Source organism: Homalodisca vitripennis, chromosome 3, assembly GCF_021130785.1.
Source record: "Homalodisca vitripennis isolate AUS2020 chromosome 3, UT_GWSS_2.1, whole genome shotgun sequence".
NCBI lineage: Eukaryota > Metazoa > Arthropoda > Insecta > Hemiptera > Cicadellidae > Homalodisca > Homalodisca vitripennis.
Genome location: NC_060209.1, coordinates 208318495 through 208330598, shown reverse-complemented (window position 1 = coordinate 208330598; position 12104 = coordinate 208318495). Strand labels below are relative to the sequence as shown.

At 34.5% G+C, this 12104-nt stretch overlaps 1 protein-coding gene across 1 annotated transcript in view; it reads left to right on the top strand.

The window, feature by feature from the left end:
- Positions 1–12104, top strand: part of LOC124358588 (fat-like cadherin-related tumor suppressor homolog) — a 116370-nt gene that overhangs the window by 29088 nt on the left and 75178 nt on the right. Inside the window, exons 9-13 of the mRNA XM_046810892.1 lie at positions 6252–6407; positions 8226–8330; positions 8490–8642; positions 9607–9820; positions 10897–11036. Of these exons, the coding sequence (XP_046666848.1) occupies positions 6252–6407; positions 8226–8330; positions 8490–8642; positions 9607–9820; positions 10897–11036 (768 nt within the window). The remainder of the gene's footprint in view (positions 1–6251; positions 6408–8225; positions 8331–8489; positions 8643–9606; positions 9821–10896; positions 11037–12104) is intronic.

The following is a 12104-nucleotide window of genomic DNA, read 5'->3' as shown; positions in this document are numbered from 1 at the left end:
TAAAACTTGTATAGAAGACCACTTTATAATAAAGTACATGTAAGGATACAAATATAAAAACATACACTATTGGCAGAGTTTCCTGATCGTGGCAACAAGGCCAAATCTACATCGGTGTTGTAAACATAATTCGCTTGAACCAGAAGTGCTCAACCACGGGCAAAGCTTACGATAAGCGTGCGAAGCCGCGGGAAACAGCTAGTCATCTATAAAAATAGCACTTTAAATAAATGTGTACTTTAAAAATCTACATAGGGGTACGCCACACCACCAAATTGCACGCGGCTATAGAGATGTCCTCTGGACATGCAGACTATCATACAAGACAATAATTTTCACATCCTCGGCAGACAATTAAGCAATTTTATACGTACTGAGTGGTAGACTTCGATGACGCATAGCATGTACGAGTATATAAAGGACGTGCTCCTTCAATATTCAACATTCTTCCATGTGAAATTTAAAATCTACAGGTGAACTTTCTCGGGATATATTAAGTTTGTGTTACTATGTGATGTCACATCAGTGAACTCAGTTTTGTATTTATTCTGCGATTTTTCTCGTTTCCATCTTGGTTACCAATATAAAAATGTTGCAAACGCTGAGAAAAATCCCATAGAGCGACATTCACGATCGTCGAACTAGACGGTGCCATTATAGACAGGAAGTCTTATGTCAAATTACAACTCAGTTCGTTCTAGAGGTATTCACGAACTTCGCGACGCTCAGCCAATTACAAAATTAAATGTACTAAATATTTTTAATTTTAAATAGTGTTGTCTTTTTTATATCAATGACCGTTCACTATGACATTAACAGCAAATTTTAATATATTCTGTTCAGTGAGTAATCAGTTTTAAATAAACCACGCTTACTGCAATATTAGGGAATAACAACAACCTAACTTGTCAGGTGTCACCTGAATACATCCTTGGTGTCCTTGTTTTTTTTATTATTATCTGTAGGCCGAATCGAAGGGAGTGTGCTACGGCCTAGTATGAGAGCAGCGGTGTAATATATTTATGTAGTTAGCCGACACAGGCGGGGCTGGGGATGATTCAATTCCGCTGATCATATTACTGCATACTTTACTGGGAACTTGCTACTCTCTTCCTCCGCTCTACCTCTCTTCGCACTCTTTTACTCGATATTAGTATAAATTAAAGAGTATCTTTAAATATTTATTTGAAAATTAGTTTTTTTTGTTTGAACGCCACTGTATATGGAAAGATTTCGTACCAAGATGGCCAATAAGCCTATTCAAGATATTTACAATATTACCTTTTGTACCAAATTTAAAATTTGAACTTGGGAGTTTTGTGGGATCTGGAACTGGGCGAGGTTGTTCGCACATAGAAGGGGGCGGTCATGTTCCGTAAAGTCATGTACAACTTTTCTGAAAGTGCTACTATAGAATAATAATAAAATTGCAGTAGGTGGATTTTGTATACAGTCGACTAAAAAGTTACTACTAATAATATTTCTAATAGGATCGCTAATATCGTATGTCAAATCCTTACTACGCCTGCATATGTTTAAAATGTATATGAGTAAAGAATTTTCTGGGTACAAATACTTCTGTGGTAGGTCTACCTCCAGTGCCAATGGCGCGTTGTACGGGTACGGCGGTTATCGTGAGTTTAACAGAATCAAGCAACGTCGAGCGTGGCTGCTACTTGGATGGGTGGCACTGAACGATCCTGGTCATGCAAGCAGCCCGCCTGCCCGGCCGTTGGTGGTTATTCGGAAATCACCTTTAAGCCTTTGGTCCCCACGTTGTGTTATAGAGGGCTTCTTAGCCCTAACTTCGCCTGGTAAAATAAGACATCACTTTACTTTACTGTTTTACTTTACCTCTTAGGCAAATACAAGATTATTAAAAAAAAAAAAAAAAAAAAAAAAAGAATAATACTTTTGCACAGTTATATTTTTACTTATAAATCTCAAACTATATAACTGATTATGATAATACTTGAAAAGTAACTAACACTTTAATACTTATATTATAATATACTGTAGTTATATTTTAATGTAAAACAAATGTCGAAATCGATTGAGTAGTTGAAAACCTTAGGCATGAACAGTTTCCTTACCAAAAAATGTAGAGAGATATGTAAATTTCTTCTTAAGTAAAATCACTTTTTATGTTCAGTTGAGAGTAAGAAAAATTGTTCATAATTGATGTCATATCAATTTTAGAGTAGAAGAATATTATTTTCAGTAGGGAATCTCTTTAAGTTACATAATTTATCTTTTATTCAAATTCAAATATCTTTATTGCCATGAAAACATATAAATGCATAGCAAACGTCTTGGACATATTTGATATACAATGGTATTGTGCAAACTTAGCAACTAAAATGTCTTATCTTTTATAAAATCGTCAACACAATAATACTCTTTGTTTATTAAAATTTTCTTTAAAATATTTTTAAACTCATCTAGGCTTGCTTCCGATTTTAGGTTTGAAGGAAGTTTATTATAGAAGATGGTGTGATTATATATGGGATGTTTTTGGAAAAAGGCTGTTCTGTGAGAAGTAATGGCTAGGCAGTCATTGTTTCTAAGGCTTCTGAGAGTTGAAGGCCTAGAAAAGAGGTGTAGATTTTTTTACAAAGACTAGTGACTCGAGTATGTAGATTGAGGGGAATGTCGAAAGTTTATTTTCCTTAAATACTTCTCTACAGCTTTGCCTTCTTGGTAAGCCGAAAACGAGTCTTATGGCCTCTTTCTGCAGGATGAAAATTCTTTTAGTTTTTGTACTCTCTGACCCCCATATTGAGACAGCGTAAGCCATGTGGGGTAAGAAGCATCCATAATAAACCAGGATTAGGATGTTTCTGCTGCCAATGAACGCAAGCCTACGAAGAACAAAGATGCCCTTGGAAAGTTTTTGGACTACTTTATCTATATGGCTTGAAAAGTTCAGGGAGCTGTCAATTTTAAGACCCAAGAAGTCAACCTCATTGCAGGGAAATATTTCCACATCACCAATAAAAATGTTGCCGGATCTGATGATGTCACTCCTTAGGCTGAACTCTACAAAATTAGTCTTCTCCGTGTTTACATAAAGTCGGTTTTGTGCCATCCACTACAATAGAGAGCTTCCTTGAATGAACATTTCAACCTCAGCCTGGTCTCTAGAGTTGTTTGAAACGCTTAGCGATGTGTCATCTGCGAAGAGACAAAGATTTCCATTGGTCACACTTTCGCTTATGTCGTTGACAAACAGGGAGAAAAGAATTGGTCCGAGAACGGAGCCTTGAGGCACTCCAGTAGTGATCTTAGCTTCTGTTGATTGGTGCATGGACAAACAGCCACGCACAACCGTGTATGGAATCGAGACTACTTGATTCCGATCACAAAGAAATGAAGAGATCCATTCGTGAGCTCTTCCCCTGATTCCATTGTTATAGAGTTTTTCTAACATTAAAGCGTGATCAACTAGGTCAAACGCCTTGCTGAGGTCGAGGAAAAGACCCATTGTGCTTAACCGTTTATCCAAATTTTTGACTACTTCTGAAACGAAACTAAACATGGCATCCACTGTTGAAACACTCTTCCTGAAACCGAATTGTCTTTCGAAAAGAATCTTATGATGTTCTAAGTGGAGTAAAAGACGTGAGATGAAGACTTTCTCAAACACTTTAGAGAATGTCGAAAGAATCGAGATTGGTCTATAGTTTTCAGAACTTTTGCAGTCACCTTTTTTGTAGATTGGTTTAACGATGGCTGTTTTCAGTAGAGTTGGAAAGGTTCCAGATTCAAAAGACAAATTGATCAGATGAACTAAAGGCGCTGCGACGAACTTAGCTATCCTTTTAAGAACAGTTGATGATATTTTATCATGCCCAGCAGAGTATCCTATCTTGAGAGAGTCGATCACGCCGATGACTTCTGAGTCGCATGTAGGAGTGAGAAAAAGTGTTCCTGATATGACCCTTCGAGATGAAGCATTCTGTAATGACTTTGGGCAAGAATCTACTCTATATCTTTCAGACATTTCTACAAAGTGTTTATTAAAGATTTCAGGGACAGATATGGGATCATTGACCTCTGCTAGCTCGTCTGTTCTCAATATATATGGTTGGAAAGATTTATTGCATTTTTTAGGATTAAAGCTGTTTATTACACTCCAAGCTGATTTTTGAGGGTGTTTTGATAATAGTAATTTGTTTTGAATGTTTGAAGCTTTTAATCATCGAATGCTATTCCTGAATTCTTTTTCTAGCTGAAGAAAACTGTCTCTGATGGTGAGTGGAGGGCAGGTGTCTGGTTGACCGATAACCTTCCATCATTCTTTCTCTAAGATCTGCGGTTTTAGGGTCTAGATGTACTTTGTCAGCTAACTGAGGGTTTCTTAATTTAACCTTTTTTTCGCAGAAGGAGACATCAAAGTAATAGTTTAGAGTAACTAAGAAGATTTTTGTTCCCTCAGATACATCAGAAGTACACAATACATCCTCCCATGTTTCATGTTTAAGTAGATGACGGAAAGTTCGGATGCTGTCCTCTGAAAAATTACGTACTACTTTAAACGTTGGTTGGTTAGCTTTGGAGCTCGCAATACTGTACTTCACATCAGCTATCTGGGCATGATGATCACAAATTGCCGTTTCAAGTACGAATGATGAGAAGTCTTTTCCATCAACATTGGTGAAAATGTTGTCAATAAGAGTTCTTGAGCCACCAAACTCTCTAGTATAGGAGACTATAGTATGACGTAGGCCATGACATAGCATAATACTTATAAATTGACTACAGTGAGAGTTCCCAACAGCGAAGTCCAGGTTGAAGTCACCAGCAACCAAAACCTCGAATTTCATTTTAAAGAGGTTGCTAATGCAATTGTCCATAGCGTCGATAAAATATGTGGAGTGTATACTAAAATTGCAGTAGTCTCGTAGATTGAGAAATATGCCAATAAACAACTCTATGATTAGGTTGACATTATTTATATTTATATAAAGATTTATAAATACTGTATTTCATTTATAAATTTTAAAATATTTTTTTTTTATAAATATATTTTAAAATATATTTATTTTAAAATCAGCTAAAGCTTTATCACAAGAATTCCTTTTCATTGTTAGTTCTTCACTGTGTATAATATTTTCCGAATGACCATTCAACGACATTCGTGGAAAACTCATAAAATTACTCCGCCAATAGAGGATTTGTCAAAAGCATTACTCGGGATAAATCATCTGGATAACCAAACACAAACAGTAAAGCTAGATAGAAGGATGAAACCGTTGTTTACCAATAGTGATCTAGTGATCGAGGGCCTGTGCTAATCTGATTGTACCACAGAGCTTGAATTATGTCTTCATTTGTGGCCGGTATCACCTGTTATGCTAATTTTTCTATTAGTTCATGTGAATTCAATTATCGGTTATCTGATTAAATACTGGCTTTGGTAATTAATTGCCACCTGGATTCCATTACCTGGTGCGAGTGAACTTGGAAACTTGATATAAGTGTAATGGAATAATAAATTATGATTAATTTGTTTATTATGTCAATAATCAATTACACTTTTTGCTTAGTGAAATAGTTTTTGTGTAACATTTTTTATGCGTTCAAGGAAGGTTTTTTACGTTCCAATAATTCTTATAAAATATAATAAACAATATTATACTACATTTGCTTAAATTTAAATATATTATTTTGCGAACGTTGACTTTACTCCTGGAGTTTGGAGTCGTGTGCATGATGCCTGGGGTCTAGGCGTCTCTGACGTCAGAACGATGTAAAGAGTTTGTTTTGAACTTTTTCGTCACCAACTTTTTTGGATCTCTTCAGACGAATATGACTGCATATTTAAGGAGTGAAGTCTGTGACAGCGTCAGGTTACAGGAAGGTGAACTGCAGCTAAAGTCAAAATTCGCATGGAACCCGTCCCACCATAGCTATATTATTTAATTATCATCAGTAATACTACCGTAAGTATTTTTGAGTTGGAGATTTTTAGTTCAAAGTGTTTTGAGTTTTGATTTGAGAATTTTGTTTGAATCGGTTAATTTTGAATTTAAAATGTAAAGGTTAACTGCGTCTAATACTTTACCATTCCTCAATCTGGTCAATAGAGTTGTTCACTTAAAGTGACATCCATGGTATTGCCCAGATTTAAGTGACTCGTCGGTTTTTGCTATACCCACTGAAGGTTCAACTGAAAGGTATAAACCAGCCATAAATAAACTCTGGTATTTTCTGGACTACATCGTTATGAAAACATCCTCTCTGTGCAGATTACAATATCAGACAACGGTTCACCACCCCTTTCGTCAACTACCAGAGTCGTGGTCATGGTGGATGATGTCAACGACAACTCACCCCAGTTTGAGCAGAACTTCTATCACATGGTCATTCCAGAAACTCGCAATGGAGACTCTACTCTAAACCAGGTTTGGCACCAAATGTTGAATTAAAAATTATGAAATATATAAAAAATAGACATGATTTTCAAGATTATAAAAGTAAATAGCAAACTCTTGATTGTGTAAGTAACTAAGTAAAGTGAAATAAAATTTTACCGAAACTACTATATTTTTACACAAGGAATATTGTTAGGGAAAGATCTGTAAAGGCTATGTGCCAAAAACACTCTGTTCATCTGCTGTAGCTATATCCGAGTTACATGGATGATTTCACACCAGATATTTTAAATTTTTTGAGTAACAAAAATCAACCTTTTTACATTTACGTTGTCTAATTAGTAGAAGTGACGTGTTCTCTTTGATTGCAAAGTAACTATAGATCAATTTAATTTTCTTATAGAAGTCAATTTCAACCGAGAAGCCTATGGCCCAATACCTTCTCTAGCCTGGCCAGTGTCCGTTTATCAGTTTCATCTTTAGCAGCACCTAAAGACGAAATTGATAAACGGACACTATATATGTGTATATATATATATATATATATATATATATATATATATATATATATATATATATATATATATATATATAGTGCCTTTATTAATAATAAACCTGATTTATAAGCAATTTTGGCATTGTAAATAATTAAGTCGGTAAGAAAGATGTTATAGTTGTGGGTGTATATGTATTGCATAGGATTGCAATCAAAGATAAAATTTTTCAAACGAGAGGAAGGGTCCGACAATAACATGTAGTTTTGTTCATTTTAGGCTAAAGTACTGGAAGATTATATTGATATCAAGATTATACGTGCATCAAATTTTTTTAAGTTAGTCTTGTTAAAATAACCGACCAAATAATTTTTACATAAGTTAAATCGGCTTGTGGGGAACTATATTAATGGGAGTCCAAATTTCGATTTGGTGTCTAGTAGCAGGAGAGTTTTCATGGGATAAATTAATTCCGCATAAATATTTGTTACTTATGCGGAGTATAATTAATAAATAATTATAATAAATAATATGTAAATAATAATAACATTAAATAATATATAAATAATAACTAATAATAAATCAAAGTTATTTAAAACCTTCTGCGTTCTATTAATAGTTTTTAATAATTTTCTTTTTTACAATGCATTATTTATTTGAAAGATTTTTGAAACTTATTTCCTGAAGAATTCAGACTTAAGATTTCATTATGATACTTGTTGATGCTGGACAAGAAAATTTAAATTTTAAAATTTTTTGAATTTATTGAAAGTAGACTAGCTTTGAATAAAGATGTACTTTTCTTAAAATATTTTATCTACGTTTTATAAAATTAATTGATTTATTTTATGCTTTATATTTAACAACGTATTGAATACAAATATGTATTGAATGATCCAATGCGAGTTTTCCATTAGTTTCGCTTCTAGTAATAAAACTTTTCTGTCCATTTGTTCATTTTGTTGTATTAAAATAACTTAAAACGATTCACAGGGTTCAATTATTCTGTAAACATTTAATTGTTAAGAAATGCAAAATAGCAAGGTAAAGAGGTAATGTGAGCTTTATCCTTTCACTACATTCACTCAACTACACCTTTTCACTGATTATTCAAACCCACAAATAAAAATGCTGTTTTATACTGACTCACATCGATGAAATACTTATTTTCAGGCTAACCCAATTTGGTCTCCTAGTTCAAATAATAATAGTGTAAAAGTTGTGTAATATCAATAAAAACAAATTATTATTTGAATGTACAAATGATCAGACCAGTCGAAAAGAACAAGACTAAAATGTTATTTTGTTTCGAGCTGTCTTTTTAGTAATATTCTTCTTTTTGATTATTTTCCAGAATGAAGTTGAGTCTGGAGAGGAGCTTGGCTTTGAGGCTCTACTTAACAATGATTCCTGGGAAAGTCTCGATGCACAAAACATCACCGGCATTCCTCTCTTTCGGGTGAGATTCTCATTTTGCTTCTTTGTCTTTCCTCATTCGCAGAATCCTCTTTCTTCTATTTTTAGAGATAAACATTTTTATATTTATACTACAGGTATTAATTACTTTTGTAATTGTCGATCTGTATGTAGTATGTTATGTTTGAAATGTGTATGACAGGTGCTGGCAGTGGACCGAGATACTGGGGCGAATGGGGAGATCCACTACAGTATAAAATCGGCTCGAGGCAAAGGAAGATTCGGAATACATCCACAGACTGGAGTCGTTTATTCTGCGTACATCTTCACTGCAGGACAGGAATTTGACTTGATGGTGAGATTTATACGTGTACTCTGTTATCAAATCCACTGTTATCAAAGAGATCCTTTTAGATTTCAAATAAATATATGATTGGAAGAAAAGATGGATAGTATTTAAAGCAAACACAAAAACTGTTATTATTTTCTGTGATCAAAGACAATTCAAAACATAATTCACTAGAGCTGTCGTGGTAATTCTAGGTTTGGTGGTTGTCGGGTCAAGCTGTGTAAATTTGTTACAGTGTATGATTATTCAGATATAAAATGAGTTAAACACATCCAAATAAAGCAGTAATTGTTAGTTTAATGTTTAAACTTTTTGTTTCTCATATATTATTTTATAGATTTAATACCTCATTAACTATTAATTAAGGATTATTTATTTTCTCCATGATTCAGCCATCAACAGTATTTTGTTGCTTTAGGCAATGTGAAGTTAGTAATTTTGTTTATCTTCTTTCTTTAATCAAGTAAGAGCCATTTCACTTTTATGTATGTTTGGCCACACTGACTGCCAACACCGTAGGCAGTACAGTTCATTGTGAAGTGAGGTTTTCATTAGTATTGACTTTTGAGAAAATATATAGATTATAAAGAGGATTCATTACAGAACTCAATAGAAATTTGTGGTATATAGTAAAGGATTTATAATAATTGTTGTAGCCCTAGTCACGGCAATAAAGTTATTTTAATTCAATAATTAGGACTTAATAAAAACGTGCTTAACCACATATAAAATATTTTAAACTTGTATACATACATAAATGAACAGTATAGTAATATATAGTAAGTATAGTAAATAAGTATTTGAGTATATTTAATTATATGCTTAGTTTATGATCCAATGATTTACTCGAAACAATTATTTTGTGAAGAGTCAACATGCATAGTGTTTTAAACAATTTTGAGTCTTCATTTAATCTCTTAAATACTTTCTGCATTCTCACATAATTTATCAACTGGACCCTGTATGGCAGGTGCGAGCCAGTGACTCAGGATCCCCCAATAAGAGCAGCACGGCCCGCGTGTCCGTTCAGGTCTCAGCTGTTCCTGCCACGTCAGAGCACGCCCCTGTCATCAAGAGCTCAGATCAGCGTGTGGAGGTCACAGAGAGTGATTCTGTAGGCTTCTTAGTGGCCCTGATCCAGGCATCAGACCAAGACGGCGACTCCTTGTGGTACAGGATTGTGGGTGAGTGTCAAGGGTTATTACCGAAACGTAATTATGGGTAACAAGGAATAATAATTTGGAAGACAAGAATTAGAGAAATAATATCACTTATGCGTATTTATTGCAAGTTGTTTTAGTATTCTTGTGCAGTAAATGTAAAAGTGATGAAAGTACTTTTTTAGGATTAAGAGAAAGTATAAAAAAATACTATATTTTTGGCAATGGAATTACATTATATTCGTTGGAGGAAAGCTTCACTTTCTGTTGTTGAGAACAGTAAACACATATGGCTTGTTGGTCAAGCCGTAGAGAAGCCTGTCACTGTGAAAAATTTCATTTCTGTTTGTCAGTCTGTATGGACAATTTCTCATAAATGAAATAAAATATAGACTTTTGAAATTTTGCATGAAACTTCAAGAATATATGAGAAACACTGAGTTTGATTATAGTGCACGTCACTCCATGGGTTTTAGCTGAGCGATCGCGTTTATTTTTACATTAGTTTTATGATGGAACCTTGATGGAAATGAGCTGAGTAAATAAATGTATAAATAACCTGTAAACGTTCATCTGACTGTGAAATTTTACAAGTCATATGCTAAAACATCTGTGACAATATTTAACTTTAGTGAATACCTATGTTGAAATATCTTCACTAGCTTACTGGAGCCTTTATTCGATGACTGTTATAAAACCTAACCTACTGAACAAAAATGTGAATGTACCCATGTGGTAAGAAATCTCGAGAAAGATTTCATCTGTACACTTTGAATTTTGCATGAAAGCTTATTTGTACATGAGGTGTACCAGAATGAGGTCTATGATGGTGCAGTCCAACCAAGGAATTTAGCTGTGTGTCGTTGAAGACTGTCACTCAGTATGCTGGCACAATTTATCTTTTGTCTGCTGGGAGTATGTAAACATTTATCTTCTGTATGATGGCATGCCTTGTCTATCAGTCCACAGGACATCTACAGAATAAAATGAGCTGTGTAGGTTTAAAATTTGGTATGTAACTTTAGCGAAGGCTTGTTACGCTACATATGGTGTTGAGTACTCTTCTATTTAGTATAATTGACGTTTATGATCTTCTACAGACGGAGATCCCAGGGCAGAGTTCCTGATGGGAGGGGATGAAGGGAGTGTGCTGCTGGCTCGAGAGTTGGACTGGGAGACACAGAGAGAGTACAACCTCACCATCAGCGTCACTGATGGAGTTCACGTGGTCTACACGCAGGTAGAGTACCAACCTATTGAGTACACGTGGTCTACACTAAGGTAGAGTACCAGCCTCTAGAGTACACGTGGTACACACGCATGTAGAGTACCAGTCCCTAGAGTACATTTGGTCTACATGCAGTAGAGTACATGTGGTCTACACGCACGTAGAGTACCAGCCTCTAGAGCACATGTGGTCTACATGCAGGTAGAATACCAGCCTTTAAAGTGGTTTTGAAAGCTCACAAGACTCCTGAGCATTACCCACATAAAGTATTCCCTTTACTACTTTTGATTTAAATTCCCTTAATGATTTTAATTTATAATTTTTATCCAAATTCTTTATGATACAAAAAAAATGAACCAGACTTAAAGTGTGTAAAGACAGTTGTGTAGGAAGTAAACATACGAGCTGGGATTGGCACAGAAATAGGTGGAGTGTTTCTTAGTTAGTATATAATAAACCAATATAACAGAATATTCGAGGCCACTACAGAACGTAACATTGCTGCTTTTTAACCTTTTGACTGCAGAATCAATAACATTCTTCCTTGGACCAATAAAGAGGAACCTACGTACCAAGTTTCAAATTTATAAGATCTTTCAGACTGATAAGCAAATAAACAACACAAGCTTAAGACGGACCTTTTGGTCCTTAATAATAACTTAATATTATTCCTCAGAAAAGATTCAAATAATGACGTACATAACTTTTAATTATTTTTTTCCATTGTTAACATGAGCAGATAGAGCAAACATTTATACTTTGTAAAATTTAAACTTCCGAAAAATAATGTTATAGCTTTACAAAATATAATTTAGCACATATTATATGTTTAGAATGGATTTCGGCTTACAGTCGGTTTTACTGCCTCAGTGGTCTATATTATATGTTTAGACAGTTCAAAGTGTTACCCATTTTACCAGTCAAGTTCGTCTAAAACTTGTTTGTGAACACAAATGGATTCCTGTACAGAGAAATCTGGAGTTACGCTGGAAATAACTAAGTTGTATTGAATGGAGTCGGCTCACAGTCGGTTTTACTGCCTCAGTGGTCTATATTATATGTTTAGACAGTTCAAAGTGT